The 26508-nt window shown below is 41.2% G+C and overlaps 1 protein-coding gene across 2 annotated transcripts in view; it reads left to right on the top strand.

Annotated features, from left to right (window-relative positions):
• DSCAM (DS cell adhesion molecule) overlaps positions 1-26508 on the top strand; it is a 625552-nt gene that overhangs the window by 525164 nt on the left and 73880 nt on the right. For both annotated transcript variants that reach the window (XM_058523126.1, XM_058523125.1), the window contains 2 exons: positions 3603-3758; positions 13520-13653. In XM_058523126.1, coding sequence (XP_058379109.1) covers positions 3603-3758; positions 13520-13653 — 290 coding nt within the window. The remainder of the gene's footprint in view (positions 1-3602; positions 3759-13519; positions 13654-26508) is intronic.

The raw sequence follows: 26508 nt of genomic DNA, 5'->3' as shown, positions 1-26508 counted from the left end.
GCCCTGAGGTTCCCATAGACTTAGAACATATAGTGACTGTGTAAAGAGGTACCCGCTAACCCTTGAGAAAACATCTCACACACACATGCAGGCACACACACACTCAGCAGGAGGGGAAGACAGAGATTATTGCTATCACTGTGATTAGCAATTGCCTCAAATACTTTCAAAAATATGTATAAGAAAGCATTTTGTCATTGTTAACATAATCAAATGAAATGAAACTGGTTAATATCTTTGATAAGACAGGTTAAAAATATAACATGTCAGTGAAATTTCTGAGTATTTTATCATAATCAGAAAGTTAAGTAATTTTTAAGACCTGACAGAAGCAGTTCATCTGCGATTACTAGGAAAATTGCACACTATGAAAAGTCCCTATTTCCATCTGAATCTGAGCCACTTTTCATCTCTTCTTTTTTCAAGACAAAAATGATGGATTCTGAAGCAAAGAAACATAGAGGCACCAACCAGGGTATTTGCTGTGTTGGGGGAGCATTGGGGGTGCTTCTGAAGTTATTTCCACCCCTATTTTGGTTTCTGCCTTAAAACGCTTTGAGAATGAGGGAGGGTATAAATAAATTCGTAAAACTATTTTGTTTTAAAATATAAAGTTTTTTAAAATTTGTATTAGAAGTAGTATGATTTCTGAATTTATTTTATACTTTTATTTCATATTATTTTACTCATAACTTCAACTAAGCACTATTATTTAGCTTCCTTTTTTTTTTTTTAAATAACCCTTTTGGAGCCGTGAAAGGTAAGTGATAGAAATCCATGGTTAAGCCATAAGAAAAACAAAAGCTAAAAAAATTGCCAAATGAGGCATGCTGTTCTGCATTTGGCTTTATTTATAATTTTCCTTCTTATTTCCTCCATATCTTCTAATCATCAAGTATCTACTAGTCAAGAGAACACCGTTCCATCAGAGAGAACAAGGCACTTGTGTGGAAAGTTGATTCAAGCCCCCAGGTAGTTTTAGAAATCCCTGGGGGATAATGTTGAATGAGGGTTTTGGCTGCAATCGTATTCATGGTTCATGATAAATTAGTTCATTAAGACAATATGATCCCCAATGTGAATAAACATCCAAATATTAATTCTAATAGGTATAGTAATTCATGAGCAGATGTAATTCTTTCGTCTTAATGGTTGCTTTCTTTCAGAAAGATCAGTGTTCCACTTTGCCCTTCTCTCTTAACCACTCTGTTCCTCGTCACTGTGTCTTAGTCAGGAACAGCACTGCTGAATTGGCACTACTCTCTCTCGCATCGTGATATTAGAGGGTCCTTTCTCTGTGAGGCAGAGACCCCTGGGTCCTTCTTAAAGATAAAAACACTCAGAGGCCCCAGGAGGTCGAATGATTTAGTCAAGGTCTCATAACCAGCCTCTGGCACAGAGCCCCTGTGTAACCCCTCCTGTTAGTTGCATTTTTCCCTGATTGCGTGTGTGTGTGTGTGTGTGTGTGTGTGTGTGTGTGTGTGTGAAATCTTTGGCACAATGTAGAAGTTTCTAAATCTGAAAAGATCTTGTTAAGGTCTATACTTAAACTTTTCCCATTAGCATTTGAGTTTTTTATCCTAACCCAATTGAGCTATATTAGTTATGTTCAGGAAAATTAAAACTATAAATGAATAGTATAATGGAACGAGACCCGAAGGTCACCCAGGGTGAGCCCTTCCTTCAGAGGGGAGAATTTCTAACCCATCTGGGGCTAACAATTACTGGGATTTTTAATGCATAGTGGCCACATACATGAGCAAACATTTTTCTCATTTTTGTAAGCCATCTCTGGAGGTTTCCAAATCATGGCCCCTAAAAGTCTGCAGCCTGCTGGCCTCCCCAGAAGACACTAGGCCAAAGGCGTCTGTGGGGGTGCCCTTCTTTCCCTTTGTCCCCCTAGCAGAGCATCCTGCCCCCAGAACTCGCCCATATTCTGCTCAGGGTGGTAAGCAGCCTTTGGCTCATGTTGGAGTCCGGGGCTGTGTCTGTGACCCAACATCCCTCATGTGTCCATTTCCCTTCTCCTCTCACAACCCTTGCCACACACAGGGGCCCTGGCATGTGTGTGACAAGGCTTGGCCACCCCATGCATTATTTTAAATTTAACTTTTCTCCTATGTCTAGTTCAACCCTGATCCTTTGGTGACACAAAGATAAAAAAAGACTCTCCACAGTCATCATAATCACAAAATAGGTGGCCGTTAATCTCTAAACATTTGTGCAATATGCTAGAAGAACAAGAGAAAAGAAAGACAAAGAGCAGGAGGAGAAAACCAAGCTGGCAGAGAGTCCATGTGATCTGGCCAATGTGACAGTTCCACAGAGTAACCACCACAGAGCGGCTGAGAACGTGGACTGTGGACGTGAGGCCACGCACTGTGGCACCACAGCCCATAATCTCCGCCACTAGGCTAAGCTCCATGACCTTGGGCAAAATATTGACCCCCTCTCTGACTCAGTTTCCTCACCTGTAAAATGAATGGGTTGTGGAAATAACAGGATTGCTGTGCTGGTTGAAAGAGTTAACATGTGTACCTAGAACAGTGCTGGCACCTAAGTAAGCATACTGGGCATGTCAGCTATTTTTACCAAAGAAAGAGAGAGCAAGAGAGGCTGACAGGCAGCTCTATTGCTTTCTAAATGCATGCAAAAGTGGCCTTCACCATGGCCAGTCACCCAAGGAGGAATCCCTCCTGGACCTCCACCTCCCACCCAGTTCTCTTAGTAACCGGGCACTCCAGGCATGCAGGTAGTACCAAACATTCCACAAACGGCCACTTGCCCTAGGGGTGAGCAGTTCTTCAGGCCTCTCTCTCCTGCTCTGGCTGCTTTGTAGGTGGCTCCTTTCAAAATCCAGAGCCTCCATAGAGATATTCAACACATCATTGTAAGTTTTCTCAAATTGCCGTGTATAATGTGCCTAAGATGGGTGAGCAAAACGTTCCATCTTTGAATATTATTAGCTGATCCCACTCCAGAAAACGAAGCATTTTTAGCCAACACCAAGTTTCTGACACATCAGCATGTCACTTCAGCAAGGATGCTGAGGGAGTTGACTCCAGGTAAAAGGAGGAGTTTGCCGAGCCACCTTATCTCAGCTCAAATATTTCAGAACTTAGATACTTAAAAATACATGTATGTTAAAGTAGAAGTATGCTTTTTTTTTTTTTTAACAAAACTGGACTTACAGATGCTTCTTGATGAGCAGTTAGAAATGTTATCTACAGAGGGGGCAATCTATCGTCCTATGCTTCCTGGGGTCAAGGTGCGAGGGACATGCTTGGTCAGCTACTGCTGGAGGACTCTGCGGGAGTGGCCGTCACCGTGCTGGCATTGGTTTATAACACTTAACTTGGAGTGAATCGTTCTGTTTTTTCAGACCAGTGTTCCACCCGGTGTCCTGTGGTAGTTTGGTGTGAATGATCTTGTCCAAATCTCATGCACTGTCAGTGTCACACGAAGGCTGTGCCCAGCCCCCTTGAGTAATTTCAGGGTGTGACAGATAGATGTATGTGGCCCGTGCTGGGCAGCAAGCACAGTGCAGGGGAAGGCAGGTGCCCATAGCCATGGTAACTGGATCGTGTCTTCTTGTCCTCCAGAGCTGGGTGAGATTAAAAACGTCACCACCACGCAGCCTTCCCTGGAGCTGGACGGGCTGGAGAAATACACCAACTACAGCATCCAGGTTTTGGCCTTCACTCGCGCCGGGGATGGCGTCAGAAGTGAGCAGATCTTTACCCGGACCAAAGAGGATGGTGAGAAATGGGGCGGGTGTGGGTGGCACTCCCAGTGCCTGTCTGAAATACAAGGGACACTCGAGGCTCCTGCTAGGTGGCAGCATTCCCAGGCTGAAGCTATTGTTGGGAAGGCCAGGTCAGAGAGCTCACCATTAATTCCTCAGGCTGTTCTTGGCTTTGCTCCGTGCAAGCCTTTTGCTGCCCTCCCAAAATATCCCAGCCCAGTTCAGGCCATCAACTTTCTGTCACCTTTGTTCAATTTATCCATTGACTCTCTCTTCCCCTATAATTTTTCTCTTTTTTCTTTCTTTTGACTTTTTTTTTTTTTTTGGCCAAGTCTTATTTTAAACAAAAATGCCTTTTCTCCAGAGCTGTAATACTAGCCTGTTTTTGTATCCCATAAGAATAATTTTAGTGACTCTTTAGCTACTAGTGTAAGCTTTGATTATTTCCATCCTTCCATTTGAAAATTATGTAATTGTCTAAGTCATATTATTTTATGCCAACTTTAGAATAAACCCTTAATTTGAGAGTTTCATGTTAATTTTTTTTAATTTCTTAGAAGAGCTCATAATGTTTTAGTAAAATTTTAATTCACGGAGCATTTTGGTTCAGACAGTTAATTCCTGCTGTTCCACACAATTTGGACTTGGCCGTGTGACTATTTCCCAAACCTACAAAAACTACATGTCAAGTCATTTTTTGTGTTATGTTAAGGGAAACTCTGAGGGCCCATATCCAAGCCTGTTTGAAGAACAGTGTCAGTTCTAATAAACATTATAGCAATAGTAGGAAAAGCGGTCTCCACCCTAATAAAGGAAGGAGCAACTGATGTCAAATTGATACCCCTGTAGAACCCTCCAAATCAGAGCACAAAATTATACCAGAGATAGGGTTGAGATGTGACACCAGAGTACCCAAATTCTGTGCTGATTTTGGCTTTGTAATTTATTCTTCTTGCCAGGATCTGTTCCCCAGGAGCTGGGCAGGGTGGGAGTGGGAGAGCTGTGACCCATTGCTCATGACCCCCCGATGTACTGGCAGGTTTGATATTTACGAAAACTCCTTCACTAGGTATAATATGAAACATGGTATGGTTCCACCCCATATCTGTCCTGTGGAAGCAAAGCCATGGACTCATGCTCAGAGGCCTGGAGAGACTCTTCTCTTCTGCCTTTCTGTTCCCTAACCACACTTCCCTGACATTCACAGCATGCCATCTTCCACTCACTCTTTGCTCTCACCTCAGCAAACCAAGCCCTGCTCTCCCAGGCAATCTAGTCCATCCACCTTCACAGGTTATTTTCACTGTCTCTCTAGCCCCTCTTGCATTATAGAAATTGCACACAGATTAATCCTCATTAGCTTTAGTTTTTCTAGAACACAGAGGTAATTCTTCCCAGGAATGTGCAGGTGTCAGCCAATTCTGCTCAAAGAAATTGAATTATTTAGGGAAATCTAAGGTCAAAACGCAATGCCATTAGGAAGTCACACATTAATAAAGAGATCTACAAAGCTATGTCCTGAGCAAAGATGGCCATAATTTAATTTTTTAAAATGTAATAGACAAAGAGCCATGTGTAGATGCTGGCTCTGTCACCTGCTGCCCTTGGGACTTTGGGTACCTTACCTAGCCTTCTCTAAACTTAACTCATGTACAAAATTGACACAGTGATCAGACTGCACAGAATTAAGATATAAAAAGTCAAGTGATGTGTGCAAACACCTAGCTTGACGTGAAGTGGGAAGGTTTTTGACACTAGACGTTCGATTATTTGATCTCCACTCCTTCAGAGCAGGGGTGGAACATTCTTTTGCATTGCTAAGCAATAACACAAATGTCACTGGAATTATTACTTAAAGAGAAAATTGATCAGCAACATAAATTTGACACCAGCATTTTTCAGAAGAAAGTACAGAAATCCAATAAGAAGGAAAGGCTGTCCACAGCTCCTTATTGACTGGCAATTTTGGATCAATTTTTAATTAATCCTCTAATTTTAGAAATCATAGAGTTCTGTCTCAAAACTTGACCCTGAGACCCAAAGTCTAATTTTTCAATCAATTATTCTCTGCTTTCATATCCGATGCTGACAGTACCTGGAGATGTGATTGATCGTGGAAGGTGCAGCCTTGGGTATACCAGTTACCCCAGGGAGGAGGTGAAGAATTCCACTGGTGCTGGAGTGTGGGACAAAGAGTGATGCAGGACTGAATGTCAGTATTTACTTGAGATAAATCATCAGCATTTTCAAAAAGAAGCAGAGCAGAGATTAGATGGAAGGAGAGCAAAACTGGTCTAATAATGAGCTTATCTCTGAGATTCACATGAAAAATTCATTAATTTAGAAATGATGAAGAATTGTGCCAGCCACCTTTATAGACTCATTACCTAATAGAAATAGGCATTTATAGAACTGAATGCAGCTTTGTGTCTGATTGAAAGGGACAAAGGCTAATTATCATAGAAGGAATGCTTAATCAAATTAAGAATATGGATTCTGTTTAGATTTCTACTATGAAGTCTGATAGTTTTGAAGTTTGGATTATGCTGCCAACTTCAATTAAATTATTTAAAAATGTGGATAAAATTCCAGTAAAAAAATAATTGCTAACATTTATTAAGTTCTTCTTCAATAAGGCACTATTCTAGGCCAGATTGAAGTTTCGGTGTTTATTGATGTTCTCACAAGAAATACTAATACACTAACAACAATTAGTGTATTCAATTCAGTCTTCTATGCCCAACACATTTCTTAAACTGGGGTCCTTAACCTTTCAGTGTTAGGGGGCCTAAAGTTTTAAATTGTGTTGTTAGGTCACTGATCATCTTAAAAAGGAAAAATTTATCACTTGCTAGTATGAAAGACAAAAGTAGAATAAAACAATAAATACATAAAAATAGATTAAATAAATAGAATTGAAAAATAAAGCAGACAAAAAGTTTACTTCTTCAGGGTGTAATTTGCAATTGAAATATTTGTTTAGAGAACAATTTTTTTGTGCCTTAAGTAGTTTCTCCACCTCTATAAGGATTCTTGGGCCAATAGATGTATTCTTAGGTTCATGGACATGTTCTTGGGTCCATAAACATATTCTTGGATCCCTAGACATAGTCTCAGATCCATAAATATAGTCTCTGGTCCATGGACCTATCTTGGAGTCTGTGAGGATTGCTCAAGTTTCAGATTCTCTTCCCAAGACTGCTCGATCAATGAGAACTTGTACCCGTATTGTGCTACAAGAACACAAACGATTATTTGCTGATCTGGCTTTCTGTTTTTGAACACAAGACAACTAATTCTGAATTCTAAACCATTTGTGAAATCCTAATACCATTTTATTTGCTGAGGTTATAATCTGAGCAAAGCCGTGGGGAACAAGAACACAAACAAAATGTAAACTATTAATTTTCCCACTGTATTTTCATTCTACAGGCATAAAGTAGATTCAGCACTCATCCTTTTATGCAAAAGTAAACGTTCTATATGTATAAATAGAGATGTTTGTGTTATATTCAAACATTTACTGAGAACATCACTAATGCACATATCTCTGTAAGGCATTGTGTGGGAAGAAGGCCAGCGGGAGGTGTAACGTGGTCCTTGCTCCCTGCCCCCTGTGAATTAACAATCTGCTTGGTGGGACATCAGAAAATAGAGCTAAGACTGAGTGAAAAATAAACAGACTTAAGGATATCTGTGAATCCCCTGGCCACCCGTATCTTGAGCTATACATTCTCTCGAAGGCATGGATGGTGTGTTATCAGGTGATTATATAACCACACCTCGATACACCTTAAAAACAGTGGACTCTGTGTGTTTGTGTGTGTGTGTCTATTTGCCTAACCACCAGCAGTGCTGCCCCTCAACACACAATGAAGACATTATGTGCCATGGAAGGCCTGCCAATCAATTAATCAATGTCAATAATGCTTAGTAATCCAGAGTCCTATAGCATATGGCAGTGTTGTGTCATGCTCTGTGCAGGAACAGGTACACTAGCAGCACAACAGACCAGGATGCGCTAGAAGGCCTTGGACCATGTGGATTTCAAAGCTCCCTCCACTGTAACGGTTCTCATACAGGTTCCTATGACATCCAAGTCCCCTGGGAGGGCCTCAGAGGTTCTCAGTGGTAAGCAAGAGGCCCGGAGTTGGAGGGGGCTCCATGCTCTCCACTCTGCTTCAAGAAGAGCCACTCCACTTCCACTGTGTTATATATTGGTTTCCCACTTGATACTTCAGTTAAAGGATTTGTCTGCTTTAAAGAGTGTTTGGAAACCATTGCTCTAGTGAGAGCAAAGGCCAGAAATATTGGAGTCCTGTGGAAATAGAAAGATAAGAGAGACTTGTATGTGTTGCTCGGCTATGATGATAGTGTTGATTGCGGATGTGTCCATTCAATATCATGTCATCTGCTCAGGGCTTAGAGACATGACTGTAGAGTTTGGGGCTCAGGTGGATCTGGCCAACATGGTGGACCACATCTGCATACGCACGCATACACACACACATACCAAACACATATACCACACACACACCACACACCCCGCCCCCTCCACACACACACACACACGCACACACCACACATGCACACTCATACCACACATGGACACTCACACACACCACACACACACACCACACAAACCACACATACACACACTACACATACACACCATATATGCACACCTACCTGTGGCTGATCACCAAGACCAGAAAAATGATGACAGAAATGAAGCTGACTGAAGTATCTGTGTGGGTACTTAGACTTTTGTCATACTTCAAACCAAGGTAATAGTTTTCAGAACACTGACTTTGATATTTTACATTAAGTTACATTATTAGCGGACTTAGCTGTATGAATTTATTTTCTATGATGTACAACAAATTACCACAAACTTAGCACCTTAAAACAATGCAGATTTATTATCTCACCATTTCCATGGGTCAGAGGTCCAGGGACGGGTTAGCTGGGTCCCCTGCTCAGGGTCTCACAGCCTGAAATCAAGATGTTGGCTGGGGCTGTGGTCTCATCTGGGATCAGGTCCTCTTGCAAGCTCTCTGGTTGTTGGCAGGATCCAGTTCCTTGTGGTTGTAGGGCTGAGATTGTCTCCTCAGCTCTGAGGCCACCCTACTATTCCCTGTCATCTGGCCGCTTCACAGCATGGAAATCTGCTTCTTCAAGGCCAGCGGGAGAGTGTCTCTCACTTCAGATCTCTCTGACTTCTTCTGTCTCTGACTTCTAGACCCTCTTTTAAGGGGCTGATTTGATTAGGTCAGGCCCACCCAGGATATTCTCCTTTTGGTTAACACAAAGTTGACTTATTAGGACCTTAATTATGTCTGCAAAATCCCTTCATCTTTGCCACATAGTGTAATCTTATCATGGGAGCGATCCGCCCACCGTAGTGACAGGGGAAGGAATTATACAGGGATGTACATCAGAGGGCAAGAATCTTGGGCACAACCTTAGAATTCTGCCTACCACACTTTAGTTGATGAAATCATTTTTCCACTTATAAAATCTCTCCTGTGGATCTAGTATGTTCCAGATACTGGCCTGGGCACTGGAGATACAGAAGAGAACAGGATGGGCATGGCAGGGCTCATAGGCTGGTGGGAGAGAGAGATATTTACCAATCACTCCTGAGTGGATTGTGACAAGTGCTATGAAGAAGAGTCTTGAAGGAGAATATGGGAGCCCTGACCTAACCTAGGCTAGTGGTCAGAGAAGACTTTCTCAAGGAAGTGATATTTAGTAGAACCTGAGAAATGAGTAAGAGTTGCCAAGGAAAAGGTGGAAGGTGGGAAATGATTTCAGACAAAAAGGAACCCAAAGCCCTAGATCAGCATGTGACAATGGCCTTGGGTGGGAGAAGTGGACCACTTCTGGGGACCTAAAAAGGGATCCAATGTTGTAGAACAACATCGAGCTGGGAAGAGAGCCCAAACACTGACCTGGCATGTCCACCAGGAGGTCTAAAGGGCACACCAAACTTACACATCCACTGAGGAGGAGGGAGGTGGGAAGAGAATTCTAGGTTCTGGTTCTTGCAGCTGAGGAGAGGGCTGTGCATTTCCTGAAATGGGGGAGGAGGCAGACTTGGGAGAGATGATGGTGAGCCGTGTTTTGGACATGGCAGGTATAAGGTGCCTGTGAGTTAGAGTGGAGATGCCAGTGGCTAGTGGATATGTGAAAAATAAGTGTCTGCAACTCAGAAGGTAGGCCCAGGCAAATTGGGAGAGTGTAGAAGAGATGTTCTCTTGGGCTGTGTTCTTTACTTCAACCCATCAAATCTGGAGTCAGAAATTCACTCAACAGTGGCCAGGAATTCTTGAAAAGCCCAAGCTTGCCTACACCTTCATGAGAAAAAAGCAGATTACCAAAATGTAATCTGATGACTAGGAATGTTTTAAGAAAACATGTCCCAGACAGACTGTCCTACACCGTCTCTGTCTTCTGCAACTGTCAACATTTGGTATTTATAATTCAACACTGAGTCATAAGGTAAAGGCTAGGATGCTTTAGTGATGTGTAAAGTAAGGAAATGATGATGGTTATTACAAATGATAGCTGGAATTTATTTAGTGCTCCGAATTCCATATAAATTCCTTGCTTGATTTACCTCTCATAATCCTACTAGTAAAACATAAATAGGTACAATTATTCTTTCCCCTTCATAGATGAGGAAGCTAAGGCTTGTTAGAGAAGGTAATGAACTTGCTCAAGACAGAGAACTAAGTGGTAGAGGTTGACAAAGCCAGCATGGGGCTGCTGGACCCACATGTTTAACCATTGTGGTATAATCCAAGCCAGAATTAAAATTTTAAATTCTAGCTCTTAATGTATTGGCTCAGCAATCCAGAAAACTTTTCCAGAATGTCTTGTTCCTTAGTGTCTATATAGTTATTATTTTGTTGTACAAATTTCTAATAACCATGTATGGAAAGACTGCACCAGATAGATCATAAGTCAGTGTATGTGGAGCCAGGTGGCAGTTTCGGTAGTAAGTGCAGAAAAAGGCCTTTGAACCGATGTGATCAAGACAAGTTAATAGAAATAATCAGTTAAAACAAGGAATCACTAAACTCTACAGTGACCAGGAGACATTATATTTCAACTTAAAGTACATAGATTGATTCTCTAATAATTCTCTAATCAAATGAGTCAGGCTCATTTCTTTACGTTTTGGGTTAAGAGATTAGATTTCTGCGTCATTTTTTATTCCATGAACTGTATTCATCGTGGATCATCTTCAATTTCCGTTTAAGTTTCTTGAAAACAGAGTAAAAGCAGGTTGCCACTTGCCAACAATTTTTTTGCATGCATTTTTTTTATCTGTTTGTCATGATTTTTGCCATGTGTCCCATTCTTCTCAATAGTCTTGCCCCAAACCTAATTGGACCTTATTTTTTTTAACTTCCCTTTAAGAAAGTTTGTACAAAGAAATCCCATTAACTGTCATAGAAACAGCTTTCTTGTGCACTCACATTTCATTGGTTGACATGACGAATTAAATTGCATTACCAAGACAAGTACAATTGTCACAAACAGGGTGGACACATACATGACCGACTCCTGTTGAGCAGCCATTCACGTGGCTGGGCTTCTAGAAAGAAGCTGACCAGAGGGAGTCTTCAGCATGATGGATGCCAGCCAGGTGGTTGCTTTACAGAAAGAATGGATAGTGTTGGCTAATCTGGGGCATCCACTGGGATGGAAATATTAAGCTAATGTCCACTCTATCCTTGGTGTTCAGGAAGAGCCCTTGAGGCTCTGAACCAGGTTGTGGATTTGTGGATGTCTTGGCTATTGCCCACACCTATAGGAAACTTGCACACACATGCCCTCCATACTCAGGACAACGTTGCAGTGTTCCCAAGGACTTGATCCAGGCTTCATCACTTGGGTGTATTCCCTTTTCTAGACCCTCTCCTGTCAGCAGGGCTGGCCAAAACCTGATCCCAAGATTTTATATTTCCAAATGGTGACTGTGTCCAACCCAATTTACCTCTCACCAGAGTTGTCGGTTTTGTCGTTTTGAACTAGAAGAGTCAAGGTGGCAATTACAAGACACACACTCAACTCCAAAGATATTTACTGAGCAGTTATGTTGTTGTTGGACCAGGAAGAGACTCAAGGATTCCTCCAGGGGCTCACAAGGGACTTACATTAGCTTGAATTTCAAGACCTACATCAAGGTGGGAACCACTCTCTACGTGGACAGTTAGACCAGTGAGGAACAAGCAAGATCCTTGGGCTTCTCTTGTAGCAGCATTAATGTTCTTTCTTCTTCTCTCTGTGTCCTGCCCGCCTCACCCCACCCTCCTTCTTCAACTTGGAAGACAAAGGGATGGGGGAGGGCTATGTGCTTTCAGTCTCACTCCCAAATTATGCTTAATATTGTTAGCACCATTTTCTGCCTTCTTAGATGGTTTACAGAGGAGAATTTGTTTTCTATACGAACTATGAATCTTTGACAAAAAATCCATACTCATAAAAAATGTTTCTGTACCTCTCCTGACCCCAAAGAGTCAACATTAAAAAGTGTTTTGGGCAAGGAGGAGTGGTCTCTGATGACTGAGATAGTTTGCCCTCATTCCTCTCTAACTCAGGAGGCGAGATGTACATCCCCAGCCTGTTCAAAGCCAAACACGGTAGCAGAAACAAGAATGACCCAGAAACTAAATTCCCCAGCTGGGACTGAAATGGGTAGGGAAGGCTCCCAGGAAAACAGGCACTTGAACTGATTGTTCTAGTTATGTTAAAGAAACAATTATTCATCACACTCATTAAAGAACAATAAGGCAGACTTTATTCAGGGGGACTATCGCAAGGTGTAGGTGTAGGGTCTACCACAATGGGGTTGTGCAGTGGGGGAGAGAGATTGGGCTTGTCTCTGAATACTAGTAAATGTGGAAATTTATAGCCAAGGAGTAGATGGGAAGGGGCGGAGTCATTGGATGGAAAATTACAAAGAGGAAACATGAGGGATAAGGAGCATTCTGACTAGATCCATCTAACAGGATTCTTGCTGAAGGCAGGCTAGGATGATCAGACAGTCCCTGTGGGATGGTGGAGAATAAGAACTTTGATCAGATATCAAGTTGATGGGTGATGAGATATTGAGGGGATTCTGGCTGAACTGAATTAGCAAGATTCTTGCTAAAATTGGGCTCTTAGAGGACATGCCCTGGGACAGGGCCTAGGGGGCTCATAGGTCATTGGTCAAAGAGAGACTCTGTCAGTTCCTAGGGCTGCTGTAACAGAGTACCACAGACCCGGTGTCTTCAGCAATAGAAATGTATTGTCTCACAGCTCTGGAGGCCAGAAGTCCAAAATCAAGGTGTGGGCAGTGTTGGTTCCCTCTGAGGGCAGTGAGGAAAGAATCTGTCCCAGGCCTCTCTCCTTGACTTGTAGACGGCCATCTTCTCCCCATGTCCTCACATTGTCTTCCCTCTACACACATGTCTGAGTCCAAATTTCCCTTTTTTTATAAGGACATCAGCCATACTGGATTGGGGCCCACCTTAATGACCACGTTTTAACTCTGTAAAAACCCTGTATCCGAATAAGGTCACATTCTGAGGTACTGGGAGTTAGGGCTTCAACATACGGATTTTGAGGGGGCACATTCAGCCCATAACACTGACTGTTGAAGAGCTGAGCATAGAGAGTGGCTGGGCCCAGCTGGAGAAGGGGGTCATGTTGGGCAGAGAGGGCCTGAGCGCTTTCGTGGAAGCTGCATTTTTGTGACTAAACGCATGGCTCTTCTAGTTCCAGGTCCGCCCGCAGGAGTCAAGGCAGCGGCGGCCTCAGCCTCCATGGTCTTCGTGTCCTGGCTTCCCCCTCTCAAGCTGAACGGCATCATCCGAAAGTACACTGTGTTCTGCTCCCACCCCTATCCCACAGTAAGTTGGTAAATAACCAAGTGCCTTTCCAGCACCTTCCAGAAACGAGCCACGAGGCGCATTTCGGCCAGTTTCGTTCCTTTATTTCCCACCTACTTGTGTCCTTCCAGTGGTTTTATTTTTCCTCTGTTGTCTCCACATACAAAGCAACGTCCTCATTTACACCTCATTTGAAAATACATGTCTGAATCATTAAGAGGAACACGATTGTCTGGAATTATTGTTTATTTGGTGAGTTCCCACAAAACTGCCAGCCGGCTTATCAAAATCAAACCCCAGAGGCTTTAATTGTGCCTTAATTGATAGTCAGTGGACAACACCTATTGATTTTGCTGTTCGACTCAGCATTCCCTCCCGCCCTCCCCCTTTGCTCCCCCTCCACCCCGTCTTCCTTCCCTGCCCCATCCCCCACTGAGAAAGAGCAGCGGCAAACCCCTGTTCTGGACCTGAGGGACTTTAATGAGCATCTGTGACCCTCACAATTACAACAGTCATCTTAGTTCATTGCAAAGGAAATAAAAGTTAGAGTACTTAATGTTTCAAAGTGTGGTATATCATTAATGTTATTACTACTGAATAATAATTATAGAGTTAAATCTGTTTCTAAGACCAGAGACAAAAGCATATCAAGAAGGGAAATTTTAGAGAAAAGAAAACAAACATGGTTCATCAAAATTTATGATGTCTTCATAGAAATGTTATGACATCTTCTGAGGTAGTCACCGTGTCTAAGCTATCTTTATATCTCCCAGTTCCTGGCATAGAACTTGACATGCATAGCCATTTGATAAGTTTTTTTGGAGTGAGTACAGAATTAATTTGGTTTTCATTGGGGTAAAATACACATAACATAAAATTTACCATTTTAACTTACAGTTCAGTGGCATGAAATACACTCACATTGTTGTGCAACCATCACCCCTATCCATTTCCAGAATTCTTCTCATCTTTCCCAAACTGAAACTCTGTCCCCATGAAACACTAACTCCCCATCTCGCTCCCCTAGCCCCTGGCAGCCACCATTCTACTTTCTGTCTCTATGAATTTAACTACTCTAGATATCTTCTATAAGTGGAATCATACAGTGTTTGGCCTTTTGTGACTGGCTTACTTCACTCAGCATAATGTCCTCAAGGTTCATCCATATTGCAGCATGTGTCAGAATGTCCTTCTTTTTTAGGGCTGAATACTATTCCTGAACTAATTTTTTAGTTAATCTTTTAATTCAAGTGATACAATTTCCCAAGTTTAGAGTCTGTAGGGGACCCCAAGACCCTGTAGCTCCCCAGACAGCAAGCATGATTAACAGTAGGGAGACGAGGGAGAGCATGTATGCAGCTTGCAGAGATCGGTCCATCTCTCTGCTGAAAAACATCAAGTTGTTTGTTCTGCTGTTTATATAGCAGCAGCAGCACCTCTGGAGTTGAAGTAGATTTAAATGTAAAATAGTCACATTTGGGTTCCAGGACTTTTTTATGGGTTCCTTATTTGGTTTCAAATATGCTGTTATTCTCACCTGGTGAATCCTGTCATCAAAGCCCAGAGATGCAAAGCAACGTAGATGCTGAGATGAAGTGCTAGGAAATTCCATTCCTCTACTAAGAGAGGCAAGCCACTGGACACTGTGTAGCTTCTTATTCTCTCATTAGCCCTAATGTAGCACCATGTTCACCAGAGAGACAAGATTATTGCTGAAGTAAAGAGTACCCATATGCCACTAGAATATGAAGTGCTTCTTTATTGTTATTCATTGCATCATCCATTGATCTATTTGCTAAAGGACTCACATTTGCTATTTTAACTCCAACAAGCCAGAAAGAGACTAGCAGAGTACAGAGAACACCAGCAGCTCACGCTCATTCTGTCTTCCCAATCGAGTCTTTATCTCTAATCTAAAAACCCCAACCCAGCTTATTTGAAATTAGTCCTAAGTAACGGACACTTGGGTGAGAAAGCTCCTGTTTGTGAATGCTGTGGACTATATTAGCATCCATCCTCCCAGCCTACAAATTATATACAATAAAAAAAAAACGAGTTACTCTTCTTAAAAGGTGATCAAACAGCCTGTAGGATGGATAGAAATGATTTGCTCAGGGATTTCCACTGTCTTTCTGTGCACTGAACAATGGGATTTGACCGCCCAGTACCTTCTCAACAAGATCCTTCCAAAAATGACAGTAATAAGATCAGGCCAACCGGAAAAGGTGGGAAATAACAACTGAGTTTCTCACCTAGTTGGTGTCTTACAATCACTAACAGAGTGTCACTGTGCTGCCTTTTGACTGTATTAGAAAACACTATAGATCTAGAGAGATGATTGTCACAAGGTTCCTGTAGTCTTCTGGGCAGGACAATTTACTAAGTTTTGGAAGAACCCCAGAGCTGTCCTCAATAAAGTGAAGTGAACCAGAATCAGTTTCATTCCATCTCTGGAGCCACATTGATATTCATCTATTTCAAACCTCATTTAAGACCAGGAGGCCTGTTTTTTTAATAGGCTTCACTTTTTAGAGCAGTTTTAGGTTGACAGCAAACCTGAGCAAGAGGTGAGGAGATTTCCCGTACGAGACCTATTTTTAAAATAAAATAATATTGTAACAAGTAAAGATCAGAGAGAGCTAATACATTTCTCTTTGGAGGTGATTCCTGAAAATCCCACCTATTATTCTGTTTTTTTCAAATGGAATCAGTAAGAAAATATAAATTACTAGAAAGGGGGATTTTTCCCCCCATCTTTAGTTTCTATAATAAAGGCAGAAAATGATGCTATCAAATTTTCTGAGGGTTTTACATTTCTGCTTGTGTGTCAGAATAAACACCAGAGGGCAGTCTTACTTCTGTATATTTTCCTTGCTCATCTATCTGACATTTTTTTCTTTGAAATGATTTCCTAGTTGAATGTAGAACATGGGAGGATAAATCAGGACACACCATGCCCTGTAATTTAATCTTCTTTATAAGAGTCCCTCAGCTAACCTCCTTGCTGATGTCAATCTTCTCTCAAGATCCCTAATTCATCTCCTTCCTTGTGAAAGGACCTTGTTAAATGACCCAAGTTCTCTTCTCTAAGACGTAAAATATATCGTCTAATAATAGGCGTTTGTTTCATGGTGTTCTCTCAATTCAGCATAGTAAAAGGTATTAGAATTTGAAACTTACTGTGTGGCCAGACAAGAAACTGTAAACTCATCAAAAGACTGGTTGTCTAAAAGTGGGGCTGGGTAAACGTGAACCTCACCACGAGGGACCAGCAAATGCAGTCATTGACCTCCCCAGTCAGAGATTCGAGTAGCAAAACCTCAAAGTTCATTTGCTTCAGGACCTCATCCACATAATTTTTGGACTGTGGCTATTAATTTTAATGTATAATATTAGAATGATCAATTCACACACTATGATAAGCCGTGGAAATCCAAAGACGTGAGCTAACCTTGTAAGGTTCCAGGTGGAAAGCAGCTAAGCTGGATTTTCCTCTCTAATGCTCCTCCCCACATAAAAGCAGTCTGTTAAAAATTTTGTATATTCAATAAACACCAGGATCTAGAAATTATCTACTTTACAATGCTAAGCTGATTTACATAGGGCTTAGAAAGTGAAATTAGACAGCACAAACTTGTCGTTAATGAAAAATAAAAAAAAAAATCAATGAGCTGTGATCCACATCAGTTATTCCAGTTTCAGAGGATAATGTTATCCATTATTATAGTAGGTGCTCAATGGATGTTGCTGAATGAGCAAATGAGAATATACTAGTATACTTCTTAACCGAAAGAAGACTTTTGGCAACGAACTCTCCACGATGTAGCCCACAACTTGGAATTAAGCAAGTCTGAGCAAAAAGGAGCGTAGCTTTCACCAGGTCCAGGTAACTTTCAGTCCAAGGTAGCAGGTGTGCGTTTGCCTCCCAATCCTCCCACACAATTGCATTTAATAAAACCATAGTGGGACTGAGAACAAGAGAGAGTGGCTTCAGAGAACCAGAAATGTTCAGGAATCTTAAGTCAAAAAATGATGCCATGATGGAATCAGGCAAGTAGTATCTAACTCAACCGTCTATATTGATAAGGATATTCATCACAATTTTTGTCATTCCTCGCTCAGAGGTCACCATGGACCTCCTGGTTGTAAAATTCCATTACCTCTTCCTAGTACTCTTCCTATTTTATTCAGTTTTAGCGTGGCATTCCATGGAATAGCTATTTGTTTTTAAATTCTTTCTTAGCTTCCGTTATCCTTTTATTCTTTCTCTTTTGTTGCTCCCTCTCCCTTAACACCCCACCCTTAAATGTAGGCATTTTTCAATACTCCTCCTTTATTCTCTTTACATATTCTTTACTATCTCCATGGCTCGTTGAATCTATTCTCATAATTTAACTAGCACCTTAAGTTAAGGAGTTCAAAATTTTTATCCCTAACCCTGACAATCTTAGAGAACCAATTCGTCCTATATTTCTAGCTTCCTACCATCCACGCCTTCACGGAGACCCCACCAGTCCTTCACATCCGGCAAGTCCAGACCAAATTCATTCTTGCCCCACTTCTCTTCCCATTTCTCAGCTAAGTTCACAATCTAACAATATCCTTTTTCCTCTGACCAAAAGCCTTAGAGCTACGTTTGATGCCTCTTCTCCTTCTCCACTCATTATCTGATTGGCTAGCAAATCATTTCTTCATCTACACAGCAAATCTATGTAGAGCACTACTCTGGGCCAAGCACTGAGCCAGGTTCTGAGGCTTATCAGTCAGGAGAAGCTGAGTTATGTGGCATAACAAACAAGCCTAACATGTACACCAACAGTTTTGTTTTTCTTTCACATTCATGTCCATTGTGAGTTGCGATAGCTCTGCTCTAAGTTATCTTCACTCCAAGAAGGACCCATGTGGGTTTTATGACAGAGGGAAAGAAATCTTTGGAGGGTCTGCAATAGACATTAAATGCTCCAGCACAAGTCTTTGGCCAGAATTTGTCACATGGCCTCACCCAACTACAAGGGAACTAGGAAGTACAACGTTAACACGTACCCGGAAGACGGAAAACCAGACTGTTTGGAGAACAGCTCTAATGACTCCGGTGGGACTGCAGTGACAAAGGGTAGTGTCTTTCTTTGAAGAGTTCCTAGTGTAGGGAGGGCAGATAATACCAGAGATCATCATGTTCTGTGTGATGTGGGGAAGGTCACAACAGTGGAATACAGAGCACAGGATGACATAGGAACACAGGCGACAGGGTTGTTACTCAAACAGTAAGGTCAGAGATAATTTCATGGGACCTATATAAAGCCTTGGCTTGCAGGAGGAGAATTTTACCTGGTGAAAGGGCATTATGATCAGACGAAATAGCATCTGCAAAATGACATCCGGTCGTGAGGATTCTCTCTCTGCAAAGTCTTTTTAATCCTCTCCCTTCCTTTCATGCCCGCTGCCATTGCCTTGGTTCAAGGGGATGGGGGAACCAAAACTCGGTCAGAAGCATTTCCACTGCCAGCCTGAACTCCCAGTCCACTGTCCACATCACTGTCATAAGTATTCTTTCAAATCTTGCGTCTGATCATGTCACTCCTTTGTGCAAATTTCTTGACTTCTTCCTTTTTACCTAAAAAAAAATTCAAAATCCTCAAGATGATCTGTACAGATTTCCACAATCGAGCTCCAACACCTGCCCAGTCTCATATTCTACTAACCTGCCCCCACCCAATATCTCAGCCATGCCATGTCTCGGTGTGTGTGTGTGTATAGATGTGTGTGTGTGTGTGCATGAGTGTGTGTGTGTGTGCATGAGTGTGTGTGTGTATTGGGTCCTCCTTGCCTTTTCCTCTCATCTTCTTATGTAAAAATGTTTATTGTTAAGGCTCAACTTAAATGCTATATTATTTAGTCTACCATTTTTGAGCACTGTCTATATTCTGGTCGCTATGTGCTTTCTCGCTACCGTTTCTGAACTTGTTTCTTCATGACTCACAATAGGAAATACATTTTATAATCACAGTCCAATACATACACACAACAAAAGCTTCCAGAATGAAACTTACACTTACTACACGTAATGCATTCTGATATTTTCTGTTCTATTGGATTTTTTTCTCCTCTATTTTATTTTTCAAATGATTGTCATGACTCACGAAATTGCTTCCATGACTCACATTTTTTAAAATGCTGTTTTTTATCAGTTAATTCTGATGGTTACCTTATGCAGAAGGGGTTGTTATTATTATCTTCATTGCACTGGTATTGAAATGGAGACTGTGCAATCTGGCCAGGACCATGCAGCTTAGCAAGGAAAACACAGAGTCTGCAACCCACAGGTATCTGAGCCTGGGGTCTGGACTCTTCACCCTGAGAGCCTACTGCCTTCTTTGGGAAGGTGGCTCCATCTCACTTCAAGGATCCCCAGCACTGATTTTCAACCTCCCTTTGGTGCAACCATAATATCATGCATTATTGTGAGACAGGGACATAGCTGAGCCCCTAGAGTCAGTTTCCTGAGTGCAGGAACCACAGCTAGTCGCTGTTATGCCTTCAGAAAATCTAGTATTATGCTGAAATAGTGGATGTTCAGCAAATGTTGTGTCGAATTAAATTTTATGGATTATGGCTGTGAGTCATCCAACAGAGGTTAAGTTGTATAATGAAGCTTCTGCTTAATAAGGTAGGAAAGTGTGTTATACACTTTGGGATGGTTTTTATCCCAGAAGAAGTTAGATAAAATGCCTGTGCTTTTAAATCACTGATGTGGAAATCATTCTTCCGTAGTTCTATCTAAATGACCTAATGGTGGACCTCTTTGCTCTGTAATGACATAGTTAGAAATTATGGAGATGCCAACAGTTGGCTTAAGAATGCGCAGTCCCGTTCCATTGACACGTGCATTTAATTACCTGTTGATCAGAGCTTTGTTGAGTACTTCTGTGTGGTGGGCATGTATAAGTGCTCTTGTATTCAATAAAATTGTACTCAAGCTGTCAACATGGTCTCATACAATCACATGGCTGGGAAAAAAAGCCTAGAAAAGTTTCCTTGAGATAGAGCGACATCTAAGCATCCCCGACATATGCAAACCAATTCTGGCTTTATAAAATCTGTTGGGAAGTATATCCTTGAAACTTCCTTGGAAATACTTCAGTATTTCAAACCCAGTTCTGACGGAATATTGTTCTAAATAGACTTTAATTTTTCATGCTGCAATTTGCATCTATTTATTAGAATTTCACCCCTTTAGGGATTGGGGGAACTACATGTTATTTTTTAGAATCTATTTCTTTAAAAATAGTCTTCTGGGGCTTCCCTGTGGCGCAGTGGTTAAGTGCGCGCGCTCGGCTGCGGCGGCCCGGGGTTCACAGGTTCGGATTCCGGGGGCTCACCGATGCACCGCTTGTTAAGCCAGGCTATGGCAGCGTCCCATATAAAGTAGAGGAAGATGGGCACGGATGTTAGCCCAGGGCCAGTCTTCCTCAAGAAAAAAGGGGAGGATTGGCATTGGATGTTAGCTCAGGGCTAGTCCTCCTCACAAACAAACAAACAAAAAATAGTCTTCCTTCCCATTTTACCTATCCTCAATGAACCAGTCAATAACTGCTCAATCTCTCTGTTGAATACATATTTTAATTTTCTTTTTTATCATCATAGGTACTCATTCGATTTCATTGTCATCCAGTGAAACTGCTCATTGCTATGATGCATAGCAGGTGCAGGTGACACATGCTCTAAGGTTGGGAGAAAGCTTTAAGATCCTGAGCCCAATTTTGTACTTTATGGAGCATAGGAAAACAGAAGCATATATTCAGATAGAATTTCTGTGCAGAAACAAGCCCCAGAAATCTCTTTTGAAACCCAGTCTCACAAGAGAGCCTGCCCAGTTTTTCAGATAAATTGCCAATAACTATTCTGGCTTTGAGATGGCACTCATTCAGACTAGACAGCCAGTATATGCCTCTCTGAACGTGCTTCTCCATTGCTGCTTACTGCTTCCCAAGTAGCCACAGATTAAAATGCCCTTTTGATCAATCAGCTTTTGGAGCCTTTGAAAGCTTCCAGCTTTGAAAATATCTTATCTTTTTGACTTGGCCTGACACAGACGTGTGGTACTATTTAAGGAAAGAAATATCTTTAAATCGTTTTCAATTAAGACAGTGGAAATAGTTATTTTTTCCAATAAAGTATATTATACAGGGGCCGGCCCGGTGGCGCAAGCGGTTGGGTGCGCGCGCTCCGCTGCGGCGGCCCGGGGTTCGCTGGTTCGGATCCCGGGCGCGCACCGACGCACTGCTTGGTGGGCCATGCTGTGGCGGCGTCCCATATAAAGTGGAGGAAGATGGGCACCGATGTTAGCCCAGGGCCGTCTTCCTCAGCAAAAAAAAAAAAAGAGGAGGATTGGCGGATGTTAGCTCAGGGCTGATCTCCTCACAAAAAAAAAAAAAAAAAAAAGTATATTATACATATTTTTTTTTTACTAAGAATAGCCTTTCTCGCTAATTTCTTTCTTATATGTGAGAAGTTATATGGTGCTAAACTAGGTCTTTTGTGCAAGATTTGTTGAATAGGTGATAACAATCAAGTTAAATTAATAAAGCACTTTACAAATACACAATTTGTATGGCAGATGATGTGACAACAGAGAAGGGATGAGGCAGAATTTTAGTAAATGGAGGTGATTTTATTAGAAAGACCCTGGGAAACATAAGGATCCTGTAATGCCATTCTGGCAAACTGGACAGTACTCCTGATTCTAAATAATAACACGGAGAAACTAGCTTCTTTCATGCCTTTTCTGGATATCAACTTTAATTCACTCGCAAAACATTATAACAATAATTTTTATATTTGAAGCCAAAAGCAAAATATACTATGTTTGGAAAGCTTTCTTAAAAGTCGACAATAGTCGTATATAGCCAACAGCAGCTACAGTCATCTCAGTAAAGCTCAGAGAAAAACCGCTGAAATTGACTGGGATGGAACAAGCAGCTTCAATAGGCTGTCCTTTCTATAAGCACAGGCCATCCCAGTCTGGCCCTTTAGGAGGGGTTTTGTGCCATATTATCTCCTTTTATAGATCAAAATAGTGAAATAAAATGGAAATTAGATCAAAATGTATTAAACATAGGAATTTAAAAAACAGAGACAAATCTTAAATTGATCCAGCTAACTGCTTATTCTTAATGTAGTCCAGGCCATTTCTCTGCCACTAAACAGGAAGATTTTATATGCTCTGGAACTGTTGTTGCTCTATAATTAAAAGAACTATCCATTTGGTTTATTCTGCTTTGGGGGAGGTTTTTTTTCATCACTAATATCTACATTCTGTCTACAAAACATTCTATCTACAAAATCAGAGCATTCAAGTTTTTTTTTTTTGAACTGCGTGTTAATAATTAGATATTAAAGCTTTATAAAGCACCATATTTATTTGATAGAATTAGTTTTTCATTAAAAAGTTAATTGAAATTTTTTTTAAGTGGAATTCTTTTTATATACAACAGACATGCTGAACAATTTGATCTGCACAGCCTGCAACTCCATAGCCATTCTCTACACATGTTTTTTCTGTTGCATTCAAATAACTTCTAGGTCATTATTAAACCCACTTAATACAACAGGCATTTCCTCGGTCCATTCCAGTTAGTGGTTAGTGGGTCCCCACTCTGGACCCCTGGGGAATAAGTGGAGGGAGGGGTGAGAAAGGGCCACTCAGAGAGCCTGAACTCCACCCAGCAGGGAGAGAGATGGTAAGAGCACGAAGACCATAATCCAAAGTGGAATACAGACCATAAAAGACGTATAAACAAAGGGCCAGTACGGCACCAGATTGAGGGGATTAGAGAAAGCTTAGAAGACATTACAAGTTGGTCTATTGAGCTAAATAGCAAGAGGGATTTGGAGATGGATTCAGCCATTAGTAGGTAAATATCCAGTTTTATAGAAATTACTAAAGAGCACTTAAAGTAGCTCATGGTGGCTAATGTTATCTTATTTACTGGTTAAAAAGTATCTTAAACATGAGGAAGAATATTACACCAGCACCACAAGGCAAAAATAATTCTGAAATGAAAGTAGGCCTGGAAGACACTGTTCCCAGGCTTTTCATGGGGCGACATTGAAGCACTAGGAGACTAACCTTCCAGCAATGTTTACGTTCTTTTGACGAGTATGCTGTCCAGTTCCTTAGAAATCTGTGACTCCATCCACCAGACCTAAAGAAATCATGCAGAAAGATGGAACAATGGAAATGAGCTGTCTGGCGTGGGTGTTGCAAGGTTCATACCATTAGCTGCATTTTCCACTCTGAGTCCAATTTTAGGAAGGCAAACATGTCAGAAGTCTTGTAAAAACTTGCTCTAAATATTTTTCTAATGAAATACATGAAGTTTCCGTTTACTTTCATAGGCATTTTGCAAATATTAATCCATATCCTCAAATAAGACAAGGATACTTTTAGAAAAGGAATGCAGGGGTCTGGCCTGGGGGCATAGCGGTTAAGTTCACGCACTCCGCGTAGGAGGCCTGGGGTTCATTCGGATCCTGGGTGCTGACCTACTCACCACTCATCAAGCCATGCTGAGGCGGCGTCCCACATAGGAGAGCTACAACTCTACAGCTATGATACACAACTATGTACTGGGGCTTTGGGCAGAAAAAAGAAAAAGAGGAAGATTGGCAACAGATGTTAGCTCAGAGCCAATCTTCCTCAAAAAAAAAAATAATAATTTCTACAAAGAATACATTTCTGGCATTAAAAAAAGGAATGCAAATGATTTTATTTCTAGATTTTAGTAAGAATTTGTCAGAATCCTACCATACTTCATTTTAATTAATCCTCCATTTGCCATGCTGTGATCACATCTTGTTCCTTGGGGAGGAACTTTACCTTATAATCTACACACTGGAATTGAACTCAGTAAATGCCTATGGATTCAAACTCAGCAACTATTTATGAGCATTTCCTATTACTAGGCATGACGTTAAGAGCTTTTGCATGAATTTTCTTATCACAACCCAAAGGAGGGATCTGTAGTCCAGCGAGTTTATAAGGCTGGCCCCAGGTGTCCTGTACCTCTTGTCATCCCTCATCAGCCGTGGGCCTCCATCCTTCCACTGTAGTGGTGTTAGCATGACCCCCCAACTATCTCCTACAGTAAAAACTATGAACATTCCATTTGTAAGCACAGTATTTGTGATAGCTAATAGACAAACTACATAAATATTTTATATTTTAAGTGTGTGCCTCAAGCAGAAAACCAAAGTCTTCCCTCAAGAATTCTGTGGATTGTCCCTGTTAGGGGACATCAGCTAGAGAGAAGAACTTGATCTTCTTACTCCACAATCTCTGATGGACCAAGAAATAAATAACTTGGCTGCCACTTAGAGCCATTTCAATTGAGAGTGACTAATTAATAATAAATGTTAGGTTAACTCTGGATTCTGACAGAATCAACATATTTAAATACTTTTTAGATGAGAAAGAACAGATATTTTTTCTTAAAGGACTAATAGGAATTTATGATAGGCACAGAATAATGGCAACCCCATCTACAAATGTCTGTCTACTCCATCATGCCGGCACAGAGCAGAATCAAAAATGAGTCGTGGGGCAGAGTTCCCCACCAAAAACCATGCTTATGCAAGTCATATGCCTGGCACCAGAGCTTTCTTACTGTTGAAAGTATTTCCTGCATTTCCACAGGCCATGAAGTAACTCTTAAGTCTTCCCTTAAAATAAATGTTTAGCCCAATTATAGTAATCTATTCAAGATTAATTCACATTTTAAGTATAATAAAATCTTCTTGAATGGCTAATATCTCTCTCTTAACTCTGAAGATGATGAGTCTAGAGAGTTAAAGATCTGGAAGAAAATTAAATATTTTGATATTTAAATATTGAGAAATGTGTCTTTCTCTCCTCCCCTCAAATTTCTTCTTTACTGCATTTGATTCTTTAATCTCTAAGACAGTGGGAGTTAGCTTTTCTTATGCTACAATTTTGTATCTTCTTGCCCTTGAGAGTCAAGCTCTACTTTGTAACTTTTTATTCCCTCCATGTTCCATTAATGCTTTGATGTATCAACCTAGCTGAAGTATTGGGAGAAATTTGGAAATAAAATTCATCCCTTCAAATTGAACATTCCCAGTATTTGGGAGGGAATGTCATATAATGAAATGCATGTGAAATTAGCAAGTCAGCTTAAACGCTACTAGATCGTTGTGTTGGAAAATCTAGTGTCCAATAGAAAGACAATTAATGAAATGTAAATATAATCAATGCTATTATATCTCATATACAATATTGAGGAAAATGTTTCATAAGGAAGCGATATTCATCCTCCCTCTTTCTCAGAACAAGCATTTTTGGGTGAGGGTTAAGGAGAAGGATTTAATCACATAGATTTGCTTCACTACCCTGAATGAGCTTCTGATATTTTTTCCATTTAGCTCTTCTTTCTTACCTGTTGCCACGTCTTGAAATTGTTACCAATAGTTGAATTATGCACTATCTATAGATAAGTGATGCTGTTTAAAGTAAACATTATGTAATTTGCAATACACGCTTGGTTAAGAGGTATCTCATGCCTATGGACATCTCTCTTGAGGCATCCAGTCTTGCTTTCTCCCAAAGGGTCCACCTGTAAGCATCCTTACCCCACCAAACCAGAAGGGACAGCCAGTCTCAGCACAGCCTTCTCTCCTGTCGTGAGCAGGGCTAGCCTTTGCCATTATGGCTAGCCTTAGCCTTCTCAGGTGTGACTCACTCACCAATCTCTATATCCTTCCAAACTCCAAGATCTCCGAGTGGTTTCCTTGAAGCTCAAAGCCCCCTCCCACCCCTAGGTGGGAATTCACACAGACGTCTCTCAACACAAAAGTCCT

This window comes from Diceros bicornis, chromosome 27 (assembly GCF_020826845.1).
Source record: "Diceros bicornis minor isolate mBicDic1 chromosome 27, mDicBic1.mat.cur, whole genome shotgun sequence".
In the NCBI taxonomy this organism is placed as follows: domain Eukaryota; kingdom Metazoa; phylum Chordata; class Mammalia; order Perissodactyla; family Rhinocerotidae; genus Diceros; species Diceros bicornis.
This window is presented reverse-complemented; position numbering and strand designations above follow the sequence as displayed.